The sequence below is a fragment of the Pleurodeles waltl genome, chromosome 1_1 (genome assembly GCF_031143425.1).
Source record: "Pleurodeles waltl isolate 20211129_DDA chromosome 1_1, aPleWal1.hap1.20221129, whole genome shotgun sequence".
Taxonomy (NCBI): domain Eukaryota; kingdom Metazoa; phylum Chordata; class Amphibia; order Caudata; family Salamandridae; genus Pleurodeles; species Pleurodeles waltl.
The window spans coordinates 422827184-422849167 of record NC_090436.1 but is presented as its reverse complement, the minus strand read 5'-3'; the positions used below and the strand labels follow the sequence as shown (position 1 = coordinate 422849167).

Genomic DNA, 21984 nt, shown 5'->3' with positions numbered 1-21984 from the left:
TCACAAATACATTCTTGTCAAAACAGACAACATGACAACCATGTATTACCTAAACAAACAGGGGGACACACACTCAACGCAGTTGAGCCATCTAGCACAGAAGATATGGCGATGGGCAATTCACAACCACATTCGCCTAATAGCGCAGTTTATTCCAGGGATCCAGAATCAACTTGCAGACAATCTCTCTCGAGATCACCAACAGGTCCACGAATGGGAAATTCACCCCCAAATTCTAAACACTTACTTCAGACTCTGGGGAACACCTCAAATAGACTTGTTTGCAACAAGAGAGAACGCAAAATGCCAAAACTTCGCATCCAGATACCCACACAGGCAGTCCCAAGGCAATGCCCTATGGATGAACTGGTCAGGGATATTTGCCTACGCTTTTCCTCCTCTCCCTCTCCTTCCTTATCTAGTAAACAAATTGAGTCAAAACAAACTCAAACTCATTTTAATAGCACCAACTTGGGCAAGGCAACCCTGGTACACGACACTGCTAGACCTATCAGTAGTACCCCACATCAAATTGCCCAACAGGCCGGATCTGTTAACACAACACAACCAACAGATCAGACATCCAGATCCGGCATCGCTGAATCTAGCAATCTGGCTCCTGAAATCCTAGAATTCGGACACTTACAACTTACCCAAGAATGTATGGACGTCATAAAACAAGCCAGAAGGCCGTCCACTAGGCACTGCTATGCAAGTAAATGGAAGAGGTTTGTCTGCTACTGCCATCATAATCAGATCCAACCTTTACACGCAACTCCAAAGGACATAGTGGGTTACTTGCTTCACTTAAAAAATCTAACCTAGCCTTCTCTTCCATTAAAATACACCTTGCGGCAGTATCTGCATACCTGCAGACTACCTATTCAACTTCTCTATATAGGATACCAGTCATTAAAGCATTCATAGAAGGCCTTAGAAGAATTATACCACCAAGAACACCACCGGTTCCTTCATAGAACTTAAATGTTGTCTTAACAAGACTCATGGGTCCACCTTTTGAACCCATGCACTCTTGCGAAATACAGTTCCTAACCTGGAAGGTTGCATTTCTCATCGCCATTACATCTCTAAGAAGAGTAAGCGAAATTCAGGCGTTTACAATACAAGAACCTTTTATACAACTACACAAAAATAAAGTCGTCCTAAGGACTAATCCTAAATTTTTACCAAAGGTTATTTCACCGTTCCACCTAAATCAAACAGTGGAACTACCAGTGTTCTTCCCACAGCCAGATTCCGTAGCTGAGAGGGCACTACATACATTAGATGTCAAAAGAGCATTAATGTACTACATTGACAGAACGAAAAACATCAGAAAGACTAAACAACTATTTATTGCATTCCAAAAACCTCATACAGGAAACCCAATATCAAAACAAGGTATAGCCAGATGGATAGTTAAATGCATCCAAATCTGCTACCTTAAAGCAAAACAACAACTGCCCATTACACCAAGGGCACACTCAACCAGAAAAAAAGGTGCTACCATGGCCTTTCTAGGAAACATCCCAATGCAAGAAATATGTAAGGCAGCCACATGGTCTACGCCACACACGTTCACCAAGCACTACTGTGTAGACGTGTTATCCGCACAGCAAGCCACAGTAGGTCAAGCCGTGTTAAGAACATTATTTCAAACCACTTCCATTCCTACAGGCTGAGCCACTGCTTTTGGGGAGATAACTGCTTACTAGTCTATGCAGAACATGTGTATCTACAGCGACAGATGCCATCGAACTGAAAATGTCACTTACCCAGTGTACATCTGTTCGTGGCATCAGTCGCTGGAGATTCACATGTGCCCACCCACCTCCCCGGGAGCCTGTAGCAGTTTGGAAGTTAGCTTCAACTTTGTACATTTGTATATATATTATTTTAACCTTAAATAGGTACATACTTAGTCACTCCATTGCATGGGCACTATTACTACAACACAACTACTACCTCACCCTCTGCGGGGAAAACAATCGAAGATGGAGTCGACGCCCATGCGCAATGGAGACAGAAGGAGGAGTCACTCGGTCCCGTGACTCGAAAGACTTCTTCGAAGAAAAACAACTTGTAACACTCCGGCCCAACACCAGATGGCGAGCTATTGCAAAACATGCGAATCTACTGCGACTGATGCCACGAACAGATGTACACTGGGTAAGTGACATTTTCATTATGATTCATTAATGCAAAGCCTTTAATATTAGGGTGAGTGCTCTAAATAAATGTTGTAAGGTTGCACTACTGACAGTGGTTCCCGTAAAAAATTTAAAAAAAGTGTACTCTTGTTTGAAACATTTAACAATATGAGGCTATATATATAATGCTCCCACAATGCTCTCTTATTAGATGCATATGTTTGCAGACGCTTGTAAGCAAGATTGAGGATTCTTTGCTTTCAAAATAAAATGTTCAGGAAACAAAATGCCAGTAGGGGAAAAGTCTTGCTAAGTTACTGTGACATTTTACGTACTCTTTCTTTGAAGCATCATTTAGTAAAATGTGTTGATGCATGCTAGTATTTCTTAAAAAATAAATTTAAAAAAACTGTAAATGGGAAATTAGTGTATCTATTTTCAACTAGATTATGGGAATCATTAAAATAAACAAGCAGTGGCAAAGCCAGCCAATCCAACATTGTTGTTGGTCTTTTGATTGTGTCAGTGTGTGTCTTGTTTGGACATGGCTTTTGTAAAACTTTATTGTTTGGGAGCTGCCAGACCCTCACCGTTGTAACACATTGGCACAAAGCAAAAAACGTTTTTTGGTCTCAAAAAGGACACATTGCCACAGTAGTTCCTGGCATTGAACAAAACTACTTTGTGTGGGAATATTCTCCTTGTGGAAGAGCAGAATGCTGTCACTCGCAGTAAAGCCAGCGGATAGGTAGCTACAGAAATAGAATTTTAATAAAAGCAAAATGTCTTGGTTAATGCCAGATCTGATTAGGGGCCAATTCTAAAAGAAAGTCAGAAAAGTGCACCCATGGTATGTGTCTTTGAATTAGTGACTTTAGTGAATTCACCAGAATTTACAGAAGTAGACCAGAAAATCGTACTCCTAGAATATATTTGTGAATTGTATTTTAGCACGAGCAAATATGCATGTGTAGATTTGCTCATTGTAGGAAGTTGGCTCTGTATGTGCTATTTCAAAGTAAGGAATAGCATGCACAGAGCCCAAGGGTTCCCCTTAGAGGTAAAATAGTGGTAAAAATAGATAATACTAATGCTCTATTTTGTGGTAGTGTGGTCGAGCAGTAGGCTTATCCAAGGAGTAGTGTTAAGCATTTGTTGTACATACACATAGACAATAAATGAGGTACACACACTCAGAGACAAATCCAGCCAATAGGTTTTTGTATAGAAAAATATCTTTTCTTAGTTTATTTTAAGAACCACAGGTTCAAATTCTACATGTAATATCTCATTCGAAAGGTATTGCAGGTAAGTACTTTAGGAACTTCAAATCATCAAAATTGCATGTATACTTTTCAAGTTATTCACAAATAGCTGTTTTAAAAGTGGACACTTAGTGCAATTTTCACAGTTCCTAGGGGAGGTAAGTATTTGTTAGGTTAACCAGGTAAGTAAGACACTTACAGGGCTTAGTTCTTGGTCCAAGGTAGCCCACCGTTGGGGGTTCAGAGCAACCCCAAAGTCACCACACCAGCAGCTCAGGGCCGGTCAGGTGCAGAGTTCAAAGTGGTGCCCAAAACGCATAGGCTAGAATGGAGAGAAGGGGGTGCCCCGGTTCCGGTCTGCTTGCAGGTAAGTACCCGCGTCTTCGGAGGGCAGACCAGGGGGGTTTTGTAGGGCACCGGGGGGAACACAAGCCCACACAGATATTTCACCCTCAGCGGCGCGGGGGCGGCCGGGTGCAGTGTAGAAACAAGCGTCGGGTTCGCAGTGTTAGTCTATGAGAGATCTCGGGATCTCTTCAGCGCTGCAGGCAGGCAAGGGGGGGATTCCTCGGGGAAACCTCCACTTGGACAAGGGAGAGGGACTCCTGGGGGGTCACTTCTCCAGTGAAAGTCCGGTCCTTCAGGTCCTGGGGGCTGCGGGTGCAGGGTCTCTCCCAGGCGTCGGGACTTTAGGTTCAAAGAGTCGCGGTCAGGGGAAGCCTCGGGATTCCCTCTGCAGGCGGCGCTGTGGGGGCTCAGGGGGGACAGGTTTTGGTACTCACAGGTGTTGGATCGCCACCAGCCGAGTCGGGGTCGCCGGGTGCAGTGTTGCAAGTCTCACGCTTCTTGCGGGGAGCTTGCAGGGATCTTTAAAGCTGCTGGAAACAAAGATGCAGCTTTTCTTGGAGCAGGTCCGCTGTCCTCGGGAGTTTCTTGTCTTTTCGAAGCAGGGGCAGTCCTCAGAGGATGTCGAGGTCGCTGGTCCCTTTGGAAGGCGTCGCTGGAGCAGGATCTTTGGAAGGCAGGAGACAGGCCGGTGAGTTTCTGGAGCCAAGGCAGTTGTCGTCTTCTGGTCTTCCTCTGCAGGGGTTTTCAGCTAGGCAGTCCTTCTTCTTGTAGTTGCAGGAATCTAATTTTCTAGGGTTCAGGGTAGCCCTTAAATACTAAATTTAAGGGCGTGTTTAGGTCTGGGGGGTTAGTAGCCAATGGCTACTAGCCCTGAGGGTGGGTACACCCTCTTTGTGCCTCCTCCCAAGGGGAGGGGGTCACAATCCTAACCCTATTGGGGGAATCCTCCATCTGCAAGATGGAGGATTTCTAAAAGTTAGAGTCACCTCAGCTCAGGACACCTTAGGGGCTGTCCTGACTGGCCAGTGACTCCTCCTTGTTTTTCTCATTATTTTCTCCGGCCTTGCCGCCAAAAGTGGGGCCTGGCCGGAGGGGGCGGGCAACTCCACTAGCTGGAGTGTCCTGCTGGGTTGGCACAAAGGAGGTGAGCCTTTGAGGCTCACCGCCAGGTGTGACAATTCCTGCCTGGGGGAGGTGTTAGCATCTCCACCCAGTGCAGGCTTTGTTACTGGCCTCAGAGTGACAAAGGCCCTCTCCCCATGGGGCCAGCAACATGTCTCGCTTTGTGGCAGGCTGCTAAAACTAGTCAGCCTACACAGATAGTCGGTTAAGTTTCAGGGGGCACCTCTAAGGTGCCCTCTGGGGTGTATTTTACAATAAAATGTACACTGGCATCAGTGTGCATTTATTGTGCTGAGAAGTTTGATACCAAACTTCCCAGTTTTCAGTGTAGCCATTATGGTGCTGTGGAGTTCGTGTTTGACAAACTCCCAGACCATATACTCTTATGGCTACCCTGCACTTACAATGTCTAAGGTTTTGTTTAGACACTGTAGGGGTACCATGCTCATGCACTGGTACCCTCACCTATGGTATAGTGCACCCTGCCTTAGGGCTGTAAGGCCTGCTAGAGGGGTGGCTTACCTATACTGTATAGGCAGTGAGAGGCTGGCATGGCACCCTGAGGGGAGTGCCATGTCGACTTACTCGTTTTGTCCTCACTAGCACACACAAGCTGGCAAGCAGTGTGTCTGTGCTGAGTGAGAGGTCTCCAGGGTGGCATAAGACATGCTGCAGCCCTTAGAGACCTTCCTTGGCATCAGGGCCCTTGGTACTAGAAGTACCAGTTACAAGGGACTTATCTGGATGCCAGGGTCTGCCAATTGTGGATACAAAAGTACAGGTTAGGGAAAGAACACTGGTGCTGGGGCCTGGTTAGCAGGCCTCAGCACACTTTCAATTGTAAACATAGCATCAGCAAAGGCAAAAATTCAGGGGGCAACCATGCCAAGGAGGCATTTCCTTACACAACCCCCCCCCAAACGAAAGAGGATGAGACTAACCTTTCCCAAGAGAGTCTTCATTTTCTAAGTGGAAGAACCTGGAAAGGCCATCTGCATTGGCATGGGCAGTCCCAGGTCTGTGTTCCACTATAAAGTCCATTCCCTGTAGGGAGATGGACCACCTCAACAGTTTAGGATTTTCACCTTTCATTTGCATCAGCCATTTGAGAGGTCTGTGGTCGGTTTGAAATAGGAAGTGAGTCCCAAAGAGGTATGGTCTCAGCTTCTTCAGGGACCAAACCACAGCAAAGGCCTCCCTCTCAATGGCACTCCAACGCTGCTCCCTGGGGAGTAACCTCCTGCTAATGAAAGCAACAGGCTGGTCAAGGCCATCATCATTTGTTTGGGACAAAACTGCCCCTATCCCATGTTCAGAGGCATCAGTCTGCACAATGAACTGCTTAGAATAATCTGGAGCTTTGAGAACTGGTGCTGAGCACATTGCCTGTTTCAGGGTGTCAAAGGCCTGTTGGCATTCCACAGTCCAGTTTACTTTCTTTGGCATTTTCTTGGAGGTGAGTTCAGTGAGGGCTGTCACAATGGATCCATATCCCTTCACAAACCTCCTGTAATACCCAGTCAAGCCAAGGAATGCCCTGACTTGAGTCTGGGTTTTTGGAGCTACCCAGTCCAGAATAGTCTGGATCTTGGGTTGAAGTGGCTGAACTTGGCCTCCACCTACAAGGTGTCCCAAGTAAACCACAGTTCCCTGCCCTATCTGGCATTTGGATGCCTTGATAGAGAGGCCTGCAGATTGCAGAGCCTTCAAAACCTTCCTCAGGTGGACCAGGTGATCCTGCCAGGTGGAGCTAAAGACAGCAATATCATCAAGATAAGCTGTGCTAAAGGACTCCAAGCCAGCAAGGACTTGATTCACCAACCTTTGGAAGGTGGCAGGGGCATTCTTTAAACCAAAGGGCATAACAGTAAACTGATAATGCCCATCAGGTGTGGAGAATGCTGTTTTCTCTTTTGCTCCAGGTGCCATTTTTATTTGCCAGTACCCTGCTGTCAAGTCAAAGGTACTTAGGAATTTGGCAGCACCTAATTTGTCTATGAGCTCATCAGCTCTTGGAATTGGATGAGCATCTGTCTTGGTGACAGAATTGAGCCCTCTGTAGTCCACACAAAACCTCATCTCTTTCTTTCCATCTTTGGTGTGAGGTTTGGGGACTAAGACCACTGGGCTAGCCCAGGGGCTGTCAGAGCGCTCAATTACTCCCAATTCCAGCATCTTGTGGACTTCCACCTTGATGCTTTCCTTAACATGGTCAGACTGTCTAAAGATTTTGTTTTTGACAGGCATGCTGTCTCCTGTGTCCACATCATGGGTACACAGGTGTGTCTGACCAGGGGTTAAGGAGAAGAGTTCAGGAAACTGTTGTAGGACTCTCCTACAATCAGCTTGCTGTTGGCCAGAGAGGGTGTCTGAGTAGATCACTCCATCTACTGTGCCATCTTTTGGGTCTGATGACAGAAGATCAGGGAGAGGTTCACTCTCTGCCTCCTGATCCTCATCTGTTACCATCAACAGATTGACATCAGCCCTGTCATGGAAGAGCTTAAGGCGGTTCACATGGATCACCCTCTTGGGGCTCCTGCTTGTGCCCAGGTCCACCAGGTAGGTGACCTGACTCTTCCTTTCTAGTACTGGGTAAGGGCCACTCCATTTGTCCTGGAGTGCCCTGGGAGCCACAGGCTCCAGAACCCAGACTTTCTGCCCTGGTTGGAACTCAACCAGTGCAGCCTTTTGGTCATACCAAAACTTCTGGAGTTGTTGGCTAGCCTCAAGGTTTTTGGTTGCCTTTTCCATGTACTCTGCCATTCTAGAGCGAAGGCCAAGTACATAGTCCACTATGTCTTGCTTAGGCTCATGGAGAGGTCTCTCCCAGCCTTCTTTAACAAGAGCAAGTGGTCCCCTTACAGGATGACCAAACAGAAGTTCAAAGGGTGAGAATCCTACTCCCTTCTGTGGCACCTCTCTGTAAGCGAAAAGCAGACATGGCAAGAGGACATCCCATCTCCTTTTGAGCTTTTCTGGGAGCCCCATGATCATGCCCTTTAATGTCTTGTTGAATCTCTCAACTAAGCCATTAGTTTGTGGATGGTATGGTGTAGTGAATTTATAAGTCACCCCACACTCATTCCACATGTGCTTTAGGTATGCTGACATGAAGTTGGTACCTCTGTCAGACACCACCTCCTTAGGGAAACCCACTCTGGTAAAGATACCAATGAGGGCCTTGGCTACTGCAGGGGCAGTAGTCGACCTAAGGGGAATAGCTTCAGGATACCTGGTAGCATGATCCACTACTACCAGGATATACATATTTCCTGAGGCTGTGGGAGGTTCTAGTGGACCAACTATGTCCACACCCACTCTTTCAAAGGGCACCCCCACCACTGGAAGTGGAATGAGGGGGGCCTTTGGATGCCCACCTGTCTTACCACTGGCTTGACAGGTGGGGCAGGAGAGGCAAAACTCCTTAACCATGTTGGACATATTGGGCCAGTAGAAGTGGTTGACTAACCTCTCCCACGTCTTGGTTTGTCCCAAATGTCCAGCAAGGGGAATGTCATGGGCCAATGTTAGGATGAACTTCCTGAACAGCTGAGGCACTACCACTCTCCTAGTGGCACCAGGTTTGGGGTCTCTGGCCTCAGTGTACAGGAGTCTATCTTCCCAATAGACCCTATGCGTTCCATTTTTCTTGCCTTTGGACTCTTCAGCAGCTTGCTGCCTAAGGCCTTCAAGAGAGGGACAGGTTTCTTGTCCCTTACACAGCTCCTCCCTTGAGGGTCCCCCTGGGCCTAAGAGCTCAACCTGATAAGGTTCAAGCTCCAAAGGCTCAGTTCCCTCAGAGGGCAGAACTTCTTCCTGAGAAGAGAGGTTCCCTTTCTTTTGCTGTGTTGCAGTTGGTTTCCCAGCTGACTTTCCTGTTCTCTTGGTAGGCTGGGCCATTCTTCCAGACTCCAGCTCTACTTGTTCACCCTGTGCCTTGCACTGTGCTCTTGTTTTCACACACACCAGTTCAGGGATACCCAGCATTGCTGCATGGGTTTTTAGTTCTACCTCAGCCCATGCTGAGGACTCCAGGTCATTTCCAAGCAGACAGTCCACTGGGATATTTGAGGAGACCACCACCTGTTTCAGGCCATTGACCCCTCCCCATTCTAAAGTAACCATTGCCATGGGATGTACTTTTTTCTGATTGTCAGCGTTGGTGACTGTGTAAGTTTTTCCAGTCAGGTATTGGCCAGGGGAAACCAGTTTCTCTGTCACCATGGTGACACTGGCACCTGTATCCCTCAGGCCCTCTATTCTAGTCCCATTAATTAAGAGTTGCTGTCTGTATTTTTGCATGTTAGGCGGCCAGACAGCTAGTGTGGCTAAATCCACCCCACCCTCAGAAACTAGAGTAGCTTCAGTGTGGACCCTGATTTGCTCTGGGCACACTGTTGATCCCACTTGGAGACTAGCCATACCAGTGTTACCTGGATGGGAGTTTGGAGTGGAACCTTTCTTGGGACAGGCCTTGTCTCCAGTTTGGTGTCCATGCTGTTTACAGCTATGACACCAGGCCTTTTTGGGATCAAAGTTTTTACCCTTGTACCCATTGTTTTGTGAAGAGGCTCTGGGCCCACCCTCCTGTGCAGGTTTTTGGGGGCCTGTAGAAGACTCTTTACTATTTTTAGTTTTGGTTGTCTCATCACCCTTCCCCTGGGGAGTCTTTGTGACCCCTTTCTTTTGGTCACCCCCTGTTGAAGTCTTGGACACCCTTGTCTTGACCCAATGGTCCGCCTTCTTTCCCAATTCTTGGGGAGAAATTGGTCCTAGGTCTACCAGATGCTGATGCAGTTTATCATTGAAACAATTACTTAACAGGTGTTCTTTCACAAATAAATTGTACAGCCCATCATAATTATTTACACCACTGCCTTGAATCCAACCATCTAGTGTTTTCACTGAGTAGTCTACAAAGTCAACCCAGGTCTGGCTCGAGGATTTTTGAGCCCCCCTGAATCTAATCCTATACTCCTCAGTGGAGAATCCAAAGCCCTCAATCAGGGTACCCTTCATGAGGTCATAAGATTCTGCATCTTGTCCAGAGAGTGTGAGGAGTCTATCCCTACACTTTCCTGTGAACATTTCCCAAAGGAGAGCACCCCAGTGAGATCTGTTCACTTTTCTGGTTACACAAGCCCTCTCAAAAGCTGTGAACCATTTGGTAATGTCATCACCATCTTCATATTTAGTTACAATCCCTTTAGGGATTTTCAACATGTCAGGAGAATCTCTGACCCTATTTATGTTGCTGCCACCATTGATGGGTCCTAGGCCCATCTCTTGTCTTTCCCTCTCTATGGCTAGGATCTGTCTTTCCAAAGCCAATCTTTTGGCCATCCTGGCTAACTGGATGTCCTCTTCACTGGGGCTATCCTCAGTGATTTCAGAGGTGTTGGTCTCTCCTGTGAGGGAACCAGCATCTCTGACTATTATTTTTGGAGTCAGGGTTTGAGGGACCCTGTTCTCCCTAGATAGGATTGGTAGGGGGGAATTGTCCTCCAAGTCACTATCCTCTTCCTCTGAGTTGCCACCCTCAGAGGGGTTGGCCTTTTCAAACTCTGCCAAAAGCTCCTGGAGCTGTATTTTGGTAGGTTTGGGGCCCATTGTTATTTTCTTTATTTTACAGAGTGACCTTAGCTCCCTCATCTTAAGATGGAGGTAAGGTGTGGTGTCGAGTTCCACCACAGTCACATCTGTGCTAGACATTTTGCTTCTAAAAGTTGGAATACTTTTTAAGAATCTACAACTGGTTCTAGAATCTAATTCAAACTTTTACAAACTTTTAAACTCTAAAAGAAATGCTAAACAGGATCTAACACAAGGCCCTAGCAGGTCTTTTAAGAATTTAGAAAACTTTTCAAATTGCAAAAATCAATTTCTAATGACAATTTTGGAATTTGTCGTGTGATCAGGTATTGGCTGAGTAGTCCAGCAAATGCAAAGTCTTGTACCCCACCGCTGATCCACCAATGTAGGAAGTTGGCTCTGTATGTGCTATTTCAAAGTAAGGAATAGCATGCACAGAGTCCAAGGGTTCCCCTTAGAGGTAAAATAGTGGTAAAAATAGATAATACTAATGCTCTATTTTGTGGTAGTGTGGTCGAGCAGTAGGCTTATCCGAGGAGTAGTGTTAAGCATTTGTTGTACATACACATAGACAATAAATGAGGTACACACACTCAGAGACAAATCCAGCCAATAGGTTTTTATATAGAAAAATATCTTTTCTTAGTTTATTTTAAGAACCACAGGTTCAAATTCTACATGTAATATCTCATTCGAAAGGTATTGCAGGTAAGTACTTTAGGAACTTCAAATCATCAAAATTGCATGTATACTTTTCAAGTTATTCACAAATAGCTGTTTTAAAAGTGGACACAGTGCAATTTTCACAGTTCCTAGGGGAGGTAAGTATTTGTTAGGTTAACCAGGTAAGTAAGACACTTACAGGGCTTAGTTCTTGGTCCAAGGTAGCCCACCGTTGGGGGTTCAGAGCAACCCCAAAGTCACCACACCAGCAGCTCAGGGCCGGTCAGGTGCAGAGTTCAAAGTGGTGCCCAAAACACATAGGCTAGAATGGAGAGAAGGGGGTGCCCCGGTTCCGGTCTGCTTGCAGGTAAGTACCCGCGTCTTCGGAGGGCAGACCAGGGGGGTTTTGTAGGGCACCGGGGGGGACACAAGCCCACACAGAAATTTCACCCTCAGCAGCGCGGGGGCGGCCGGGTGCAGTGTAGAAACAAGCGTCGGGTTTGTAATGGAAGTCAATGGGAGATCTAGGGATCTCTTCAGCGCTGCAGGCAGGCAAGGGGGGGATTCCTCGGGGAAACCTCCACTTGGGCAAGGGAGAGGGACTCCTGGGGGTCACTTCTCCAGTGAAAGTCCGGTCCTTCAGGTCCTGGGGGCTGCGGGTGCAGGGTCTCTCCCAGGCGTCGGACTTTAGGTTCAAAGAGTCGCGGTCAGGGGAAGCCTCGGGATTCCCTCTGCAGGCGGCGCTGTGGGGGCTCAGGGGGGACAGGTTTTGGTACTCACAGTATCAGAGTAGTCCTGGGGTCCCTCCTGAGGTGTTGGATCGCCACCAGCCGCGTCGGGGTCGCCGGGTGCAGTGTTGCAAGTCTCACGCTTCTTGCGGGGAGCTTGCAGGGTTCTTTCAAAGCTGCTGGAAACAAAGTTGCAGCCTTTCTTGGAGCAGGTCCGCTGTCCTCGGGAGTTTCTTGTCTTTTCGAAGCAGGGGCAGTCCTCCGAGGATGTCGAGGTCGCTGGTCCCTTTGGAAGGCGTCGCTGGAGCAGGATCTTTGGAAGGCAGGAGACAGGCCGGTGAGTTTCTGGAGCCAAGGCAGTTGTCGTCTTCTGGTCTTCCGCTGCAGGGGTTTTCAGCTAGGCAGTCCTTCTTCTTGTAGTTGCAGGAATCTAATTTTCTAGGGTTCAGGGTAGCCCTTAAATACTAAATTTAAGGGCGTGTTTAGGTCTGGGGGGTTAGTAGCCAATGGCTACTAGCCCTGAGGGTGTACGCCCTGAGGGTGGGTACACCCTCTTTGTGCCTCCTCCCAAGGGGAGGGGGTCACAATCCTAACCCTATTGGGGGAATCCTCCATCTGCAAGATGGAGGATTTCTAAAAGTTAGAGTCACCTCAGCTCAGGACACCTTAGGGGCTGTCCTGACTGGCCAGTGACTCCTCCTTGTTTTTCTCATTATTTTCTCCGGCCTTGCCGCCAAAAGTGGGGCCTGGCCGGAGGGGGCGGGCAACTCCACTAGCTGGAGTGTCCTGCTGGGTTGGCACAAAGGAGGTGAGCCTTTGAGGCTCACCGCCAGGTGTGACAATTCCTGCCTGGGGGAGGTGTTAGCATCTCCACCCAGTGCAGGCTTTGTTACTGGCCTCAGAGTGACAAAGGCCCTCTCCCCATGGGGCCAGCAACATGTCTCGCTTTGTGGCAGGCTGCTAAAACTAGTCAGCCTACACAGATAGTCGGTTAAGTTTCAGGGGGCACCTCTAAGGTGCCCTCTGGGGTGTATTTTACAATAAAATGTACACTGGCATCAGTGTGCATTTATTGTGCTGAGAAGTTTGATACCAAACTTCCCAGTTTTCAGTGTAGCCATTATGGTGCTGTGGAGTTCGTGTTTGACAGACTCCCAGACCATATACTCTTATGGCTACCCTGCACTTACAATGTCTAAGGTTTTGTTTAGACACTGTAGGGGTACCATGCTCATGCACTGGTACCCTCACCTATGGTATAGTGCACCCTGCCTTAGGGCTGTAAGGCCTGCTAGAGGGGTGGCTTACCTATACTGTATAGGCAGTGAGAGGCTGGCATGGCACCCTGAGGGGAGTGCCATGTCGACTTACTCGTTTTGTCCTCACTAGCACACACAAGCTGGCAAGCAGTGTGTCTGTGCTGAGTGAGAGGTCTCCAGGGTGGCATAAGACATGCTGCAGCCCTTAGAGACCTTCCTTGGCATCAGGGCCCTTGGTACTAGAAGTACCAGTTACAAGGGACTTATCTGGATGCCAGGGTCTGCCAATTGTGGATACAAAAGTACAGGTTAGGGAAAGAACACTGGTGCTGGGGCCTGGTTAGCAGGCCTCAGCACACTTTCAATTGTAAACATAGCATCAGCAAAGGCAAAAATTCAGGGGGCAACCATGCCAAGGAGGCATTTCCTTACACACCTCAGCTCAGGACACCTTAGGGGCTGTCCTGACTGGCCAGTGACTCCTCCTTGTTATTCTCATTATTTTCTCCGGCCTTGCTGCCAAAAGTGGAGGCCGGGCCGGAGGGGGCGGGCAACTCCACTAGCTGGAGTGTCCTGCGGTGCTGTGACAAAGGGGTGAGCCTTTGAGGCTCACCGCCAGGTGTTACAGCTCCTGCCTGGGGGAGGTGTTAGCATCTCCACCCAGTGCAGGCTTTGTTACTGGCCTCAGAGTGACAAAGGCACTCTCCCCATGGGGCCAGCAACATGTCTCTAGTGTGGCAGGCTGCTGGAACTAGTCAGCCTACACAGATAGTCGGTTAAGTTTCAGGGGGCACCTCTAAGGTGCCCTCTGGGGTGTATTTTGCAATAAAATGTACACTGGCATCAGTGTGCATTTATTGTGCTGAGAAGTTTGATACCAAACTTCCCAGTTTTCAGTGTAGCCATTATGGTGCTGTGGAGTTCGTGTTTGACAAACTCCCAGACCATATACTCTTATGGCTACCCTGCACTTACAATGTCTAAGGTTTTGTTTAGACACTGTAGGGGTACCATGCTCATGCACTGGTACCCTCACCTATGGTATAGTGCACCCTGCCTTAGGGCTGTAAGGCCTGCTAGAGGGGTGTCTTACCTATACTGCATAGGCAGTGAGAGGCTGGCATGGCACCCTGAGGGGAGTGCCATGTCGACTTACTCGTTTTGTCCTCACTAGCACACACAAGCTGGCAAGCAGTGTGTCTGTGCTGAGTGAGAGGTCTCCAGGGTGGCATAAGACATGCTGCAGCCCTTAGAGACCTTCCTTGGCATCAGGGCCCTTGGTACTAGAAGTACCAGTTACAAGGGACTTATCTGGATGCCAGGGTCTGCCAATTGTGGATACAAAAGTACAGGTTAGGGAAAGAACACTGGTGCTGGGGCCTGGTTAGCAGGCCTCAGCACACTTTCAATTGTAAACATAGCATCAGCAAAGGCAAAAAGTCAGGGGGCAACCATGCCAAGGAGGCATTTCCTTACACTCATGCTAAAATCTATTGAGCGTTTACAAGTCCACTTTGCCTCCAATCACTATTTCCCCAACCCTTGAAGAACATCCCCTTCTACCCTTGTCAGGAGTAAATTTCCAACCTTTCTCATTATGGGAAAAGGTTAGAGAGGGGCTGGTGAAAATTCCAAAAACATGCAAATTACTAGGTTTTACAGTGTCAAAGGCATTCCTGCCCCAGGAACTATTGTTTTCGCTTCCTCCGCCCCCAGTATGTAGATCTGAGGAAAGGTGGCAAAATAAGGAAATTGCTACTGTAGGGCTTAAAATCGCTAGTCTTCAAGCCCTACTATAGTGTTAGCCTTGGAATAACCAGAGAGGGTATTATCAGACCTCTTACATAATGAGATTGGTGCCATAAGTTGTCACTGCGCTACATGGAAACAAAGGGACAAGTAGATCTAAGAAGCAACCTGTCCCATGGACAAGAAAATATTTTTTTAATTCCACACCCCTGGGAGGGAATGTCTTTGACCATATCTGGTCCTGATGTGGTGGCCGCCCATGTTTCAGTGACAAACGCCAGATCTGTATTGTGGTTTTCAATGAATTCAGCAAAATCAATTTCATTTTTAATTACCCATTACTTATTAGGGATTTCATTTTTAATTAGGGATGCACATTAATTTATGCACATGCAGAAGCATTTCGGCATACACAGTTGTATAGTTGGACATGGGGAATGCATTTCCATGTATGTGGATGTAATTTTTTTATTATGTATTTTTCTTCCACTCTGGAAAAGCCTCCCTCTTTGGTCAACCCCTTTCCCCTACACTCCATCCATTTTGGGACTGTTTCTTTCCCACCTTAGGAATCGATTTTGCCCTGCCCTGCCCTTGACCGGAATAAGTCTCTAACTTTTCCAGGGTGGGAATAGGTTAGAGAGAAGTTTGCGCGTACCCATAAATGTTTGAAGACAAACGTTCAGGACATTCCTGCCCTGGAATACACACACACACACACCTTACTGCCAGTGGAAGTAGACTCACTCGAAAGAAAACCTTTATATACTCAAATAGCTTTCCGAGCGCCAAATCACAATTTGTTAATTGCAGAAATGTTTTTAAACTGTGCAAGATAGCTTGTGTAGGAAGTTGGCTCTGTATGCACTATTTCAAAGTAAGGAATAGTATGCACAGAGTCCAAGGGTTCCCCTTAGAGGTAAAATAGTGGCAAAAAGAGATCATTCTAATGCTCTATTTTGTGGTAGTGTGGTCGAGCAGTAGGCTTATCAAAGGAGTAGTGTTAAGCATTTGGTGTACATACACACAGGCAATAAATGAGGAACACACACTCGGAGACAATTCCAGGCCAATAGGTTTTTGTATAGAAAAATATATTTTCTTAGTTTATTTTAAGAACCACAGGTTAAAATTTTACATGTAATATCTCAAATGAAAGGTATTGCAGGTAAGTACTTTAGGAACTTTGAATAATCACAATAGCATATATACTTTTCAAATAAAACACATATAGCTATTTTAAAACTAGACACTTCAATTTTCACAGTTCCTAGGGGAGGTAAGTAATTGTTAGTTCTTGCAGGTAAGTAAACCACCTACGGGGTTCAAGTTTGGGTCCAAGGTAGCACACCGTTGGGGGTTCAGAGCAACCCCAAAGTTACCACACCAGCAGCTCAGGGCCGGTCAGGTACAGAGTTCAAAGTGGTGCCCAAAACGCATAGGCTTCAATGGAGAAGGGGGTGCCCCAGTTCCAGTCTGCCAGCAGGTAAGTACCTGCGTCTTCGGAGGGCAAACCAGGGTGGTTTTGTAGGGCACCGGGGGGGACACAAGTTAGCACAGAAAGTACACCCTGAGCAGCACGGGGCGGCCGGGTGCAGTGTGCAAACACACGTTGGGTTTTCAATTGGAATCAATGGGAGACCAAGGGGTCTCTTCAGCGATGCAGGCAAGGGTTGGGCTCCTCGGGGTAACCACCACCTGGGCAAGGGAGAGGGCCTCCTGGGGGTCACTCCTGCACTGGAGTTCCGATCCTTCAGGTCCTGGGGGCTGCGGGTGCAGGGTCTTTTCCAGACATCGGGATCTGAGAGTCCGGCAGTCGCGGTCAGGGTGAGCCTCGGGATTCCCTCTGCAGGCGTCACTGTGGGGGCTCAGGGGGGGCAACTCTGGCTACTCACGGTCTCGTAGTCGCCGGGGAGTCCTCCCTGAAGTGTTGTTTCTCCACAAGTCGAGCCGGGGGCGTCGGGTGCAGAGTTGCAAGTCTCACGCTTCTGGTGGGAAACGCAGTTTGTCTTGAAGTTGCTCCTTTGGAAACAAAGTTGCAGTCTTGGGTGAACAGGGCCGCTGTTCTCTGGAGTTTCTTGGTCCTTTTAGAGCAGGGCAGTCCTCTGAGGATTCAGAGGTCGCTGGTCCTGGGGAAAGCGTCGCTGGAGCAGTTTTCTTCCGAAGGGGGGAGACAGGCCGGTAGAGCTGGGGCCAAAGCAGTTGGTGTCTCCGTCTTCTCTGCAGGGTTTTTCAGCTCAGCAGTCCTCTTCTTCTTAGGTTGCAGGAATCTGAGTTCCTAGGTTCAGGGGAGCCCCTAAATACAGAATTTAGGGGTGTGTTTAGGTCAGGGAGGGCAGTAGCCAATGGCTACTAGCCCTGAGGGTGGCTACACCCTCTTTGTGCCTCCTCCCAAGGGGAGGGGGTCACATTCCTATCCCTATTGGGGGGATCCTCCATCTGCAAGATGGAGGATTCCTAAAAGTCAGAGTCACTTCAGCTCAGGTTGCCTTAGGGGCTGTCCTGACTGGTCAGTGACTCCTCCTTGTTTTCCTCATTATCTCCTCCGGCCTTGCCGCCAAAAGTGGGGCCGGGGCCGGAGGGGGGCGGGCAACTCCACTAGCTGGAATGCCCTGTGGTGCTGGAACAAAGGGGGTGAGCCTTTGAGGCTCACCGCCAGGTGTTACAGCTCCTGCAAGGGGGAGGTGATAAGCATCTCCACCCAGTGCAGGCTTTGTTACTAGCCACAAAGTGACAAAGGCACTCTCCCCATGTGGCCAGCAACATGTCTCGAGTGTGGCAGGCTGCTAAAACCAGTCAGCCTACACGGGTAGTTGGTTAGGGTTTCAGGGGGCACATCTAAGGTGCCCTCTGGGGTGTATGTTACAATAAAATGTACACTGGCATCAGTGTGCATTTATTGTGCTGAGAAGTTTGATACCAAACTTCCCAGTTTTCAGTGTAGCCATTATGGTGCTGTGGAGTTCGTGGTTGACAGACTCCCAGACCATATACTCTTATGGCTACCCTGCACTTACAATGTCTAAGGTTTTGCTTAGACACTGTAGGGGCACAGTGCTCATGCACTGGTGCCCTCACCTATGGTATAGTGCACCTGCCTTAGGGCTGTAAGGCCTGCTAGAGGGGTGACTTATCTATACTGCATAGGCAGTGTGAGGTTGGCATGGCACCCTGAGGGGAGTGCCATGTCGGCTTAGTCGTTTTATCCCCACTAGCACACACAAGCTGGCAAGCAGTGTGTCTGTGCGGAGTGAGGGGTCCCCAGGGTGGCATAAGATATGCTGCAGCCCTTAGAGACCTTCCCTGGCATCAGGGAGACTCATTGTCTCATGATGTCTCAGTCTCGTATCCAGGGAAATGTGGGGACCCTGAAGTACATTTTGGGCTGTGTAAATTTCTAACATATGCTACATCTCAAAGTGATTTGTTATGTAAATGGGGAGGAGAGACGCTGCTGTAGACTTAGCAGACCCCCATTGACATGGTCTCTGCTGCTAAGATCTTTGAGTAGCATTCACCTTTGTCAAGATGAGTAAGCTGCCATTGTGCTTGGATAATCTAGGGCAGCAAGACAATCACACTCCTTCACCAATGTGAACATACATCACACTCGAACACACTTGTGAGGACAAATTAATGAATACATACACAGTTTTAAAAACATAAACCCTTGATCATGGGAAAGATACTCTAGTTTAAAGGGACTTAGTTTGTTCTAAAACATATGTCCACCTGTGACCTCAGTTTTGGTGGAGCAGTGTGATCGCTTTATTTAATCAATCAATGTTGGTTTCACTGTTAAGAATGTATAACAAATTATCTGTGATATTGCTTTTTACCAGGATGCAATGCACTATGTCATGCAGTATTGATTAAATACATTGTAACTTGGTATAAGGCTGTGACCGAACTGTTTCCTTGCCATTAAAATATTTTACTTATTGTATGGTGGGAGGAGGTTTACTTGTAATAATTGTCATTTGTCCACAACTGGCCCCCACCTAACTAGACCCAGCTCCTTACGATGTTATTTGTATTGTATTAACTCAACTATTTAGTGAGAACCAAGTGTAATCTTGTTAGTCTCCCAAATTGTAAATTCATAGGTTTTATTTTATGTCTTGTTTAAAGTCATTTTACTATAAGTTCCTTATGATGTCAAAGGGCATACACAGCCATGTCGAGGCCTTAAAAGTTTTAGGGGTTGGAAATCTATTAACTTTTCTTTTTTTCTTTTAGGAAGACATTTTTGTCAGCAAACCTGTGAAGGATCACTTGAAGAAGCACGACAAACTACTTAAAAGTTTTCAGGTGTCAAAGGCACTTGACACCGTTCTTGAGGTATGGTGTCTGCTCAAACCATTTAAAAAACTGTTTCTCAACTGGTTAGAAGTGCCTTTAGGATCCTGTGACTCGCCTATAAGTCTATAGAGAGCTCTGCATCCATCTGCATGCAGGATACAATGAAACTCTATCATTCCCCTACAAACTGTTCAAACCAAACATGTCTACTAATGGTTCCCAGAACCAAATGCAGAAGTAATGTAGAAAAGACGAGTGTTGATGCCAAAGCATCACATCTCTGCAACAACCTCTTACTGAAAATCTGTGGTTCCCCTGCCTTTTACCCTTTAGACAAACGTGATTTTCCCTGCGGTCTTCCCGCCTCTGAATGTGAACTATTTTGAACTCTATCTTCCGGTAAAAAGTGATGTTTTTTTATTTGTAAAATGTGTATTAAATAATAAAACATCGGCCATTTGAGGTAGATCAGATGCAGAGAAATTACACACACTTGAAAATGTGAAGTTTACTGAGCTGTGTATCTGAATAAACATATTCCTGTTGCTTTTTTTGAATAGCTTCTGGTACCTATTATGCATTACAGTGCATGCTATAAATAAAATATTTATTGACGCAGTAAAAAATGAACACAAAAACTGTAATCCAGAGTTGCATTCCTTAATCTGTACTGCTTTAACATCGCCCGCTTGTCTTGAACTTGCTTTGCAATTAGAATTAGCACTAATCTTCTATCTAAGACTATGGTTTACCGAACTGTGATTCTAGTTGTTACTGTTTGCTAACAGTCGTGTGTAAGGTGTCAATTGATTTTCTACTTTGTGTTTCACAGTTTTTTTTAATACAAATCCATTGTTTTAATATTTACTCCTATGACCCTCGATATAGTAGTTCTTTCAAACCCAGGTGGAGCATAAAACATACTAGGTAAACTGGCAGTTCTGTACTTTGCTTCTGTCCTTATAGTGTGCACACGAGGTTCTCACATGTACTTGTTTAGTACAAGATAGGTTAAATGGAAATTTATTTTTTAGTGCAGATTCCAGTTGGTTACATTACTCATGTTTTCATTAGCTGACATACTCAGGTCATGGCCGACCCTAGTTCAAGACTTACAGATCGTATTTACTTTGTTGCAGTCTGTCATTAAGCAACAGGCACATTTCACTGTTTTATAACATTCTAATTAGATCATTTACATTCTTGAAATTGAGTCTGGTTGTAGCCATAGTCCATCTTATTGGAATATTGGCTTGTATGCATATAAAACTAATTTGATGCATACATCCAATAACATTTTTAGCTATTGTGCATCAAAACTAGTCACTGAAAAAATAAAATTGTACCAAAATGTGTTTCACATCAAAGGGTATATTGACTTAGCAACAATTGTACTAACTCACAGACCTATGGCTTTGGCATGGCATTTGTGTACAAAAGGCCTGCACTGAACTTTCAAAATGAATGAAGCAGCAAGCAATTTTAGAGCATAGTTTTTTTTTTTTTACCTATTTCCTCTTGATGAGCCCTCCCCCTCTGAGCATGCTGTCATAAACATGTGGTAGGGCCAGAAAATAAAAATGTAAACATCAGAGAAGAAAGGCAAATATAATATGTTGTAGGTTCGCAGCAGAAAAAGTTATGGTGTTAATCTTTGGTCTGGTGTACATGAGTTCCATACCTCTGGTTCATGCTGACTATGCACGGAATCCTCATATTGAGTGACTTAAGTTTAGTCTAATTAGTTGCGTTCTGTTTAAGATTGTAAGTCTCAAGGTAGCTGACTTGTGGTGCCGTCAAAAGTAGAAGCTAGTGCCCCACAAATGTTTAAAAGCTAGAATGTGGCACGAAACATCACAGATAATTAGAGCGTACCCTTAATCATGGAGGGCAGCAAACAGACAGACCCCATTTAAGTTATATGTCCAGCTAGTTGAAAACTACCTTCTCAGATAACTCACTGTAGGAAGTTGGCTCTGTATGTCCTATTTCAAAGTAAGGAATAGCATGCACAGAGTCCAAGGGTTCCCCTTAGAGGTAAAATAGTGGTAAAAATAGATAATACTAATGCTCTATTTTGTGGTAGTGTGGTCGAGCAGTAGGCTTATCCAAGGAGTAGTGTTAAGCATTTGTTGTGCATACACATAGACAATAAATGAGGTACACACACTCAGAGACAAATCCAGCCAATAGGTTTTTGTATAAAAAAATATCTTTTCTTAGTTTATTTTAAGAACCACAGGTTCAAATTCTACATGTAATATCTCATTTGAAAGGTATTGCAGGTAAGTACTTTAGGAACTTTAAATCATAAAGATTGCATGTATACTTTACAAGTTATTGACAAATAGCTGTTTTAAAAGTGGACACAGTGCAATTTTCACAGTTCCTAGGGGAGGTAAGTTTTTGTTAGTTTTACCAGGTAAGTAAGACACTTACAGGGTTCAGTTCTTGGTCCAAGGTAGCCCACCGTTGGGGGTTCAGAGCAACCCCAAAGTCACCACACCAGCAGCTCAGGGCCGGTCAGGTGCAGAGTTCAAAGTGGTGCCCAAAACACATAGGCTAGAATGGAGAGAAGGGGGTGCCCCGGTTCCGGTCTGCTTGCAGGTAAGTACCCGCGTCTTCGGAGGGCAGACCAGAGGGGTTTTGTAGGGCACCGGGGGGGACACAAGTCCACACAGAAATTTCACCCTCAGCGGCGCGGGGGCGGCCTGGTGCAGTGTAGAAACAGGCGTCGGGTTCGCAATGTTAGTCTATGAGAGATCTCGGGATCTCTTCAGCGCTGCAGGCAGGCAAGGGGGGG

At 46.5% G+C, this 21984-nt stretch overlaps 1 protein-coding gene across 1 annotated transcript in view; it reads left to right on the top strand.

The window, feature by feature from the left end:
- UTP15 (UTP15 small subunit processome component) overlaps positions 1–21984 on the top strand; it is a 280270-nt gene that overhangs the window by 165741 nt on the left and 92545 nt on the right. The window contains exon 11 of the mRNA XM_069224002.1: positions 19119–19220. Coding sequence (XP_069080103.1) covers positions 19119–19220 — 102 coding nt within the window. The remainder of the gene's footprint in view (positions 1–19118; positions 19221–21984) is intronic.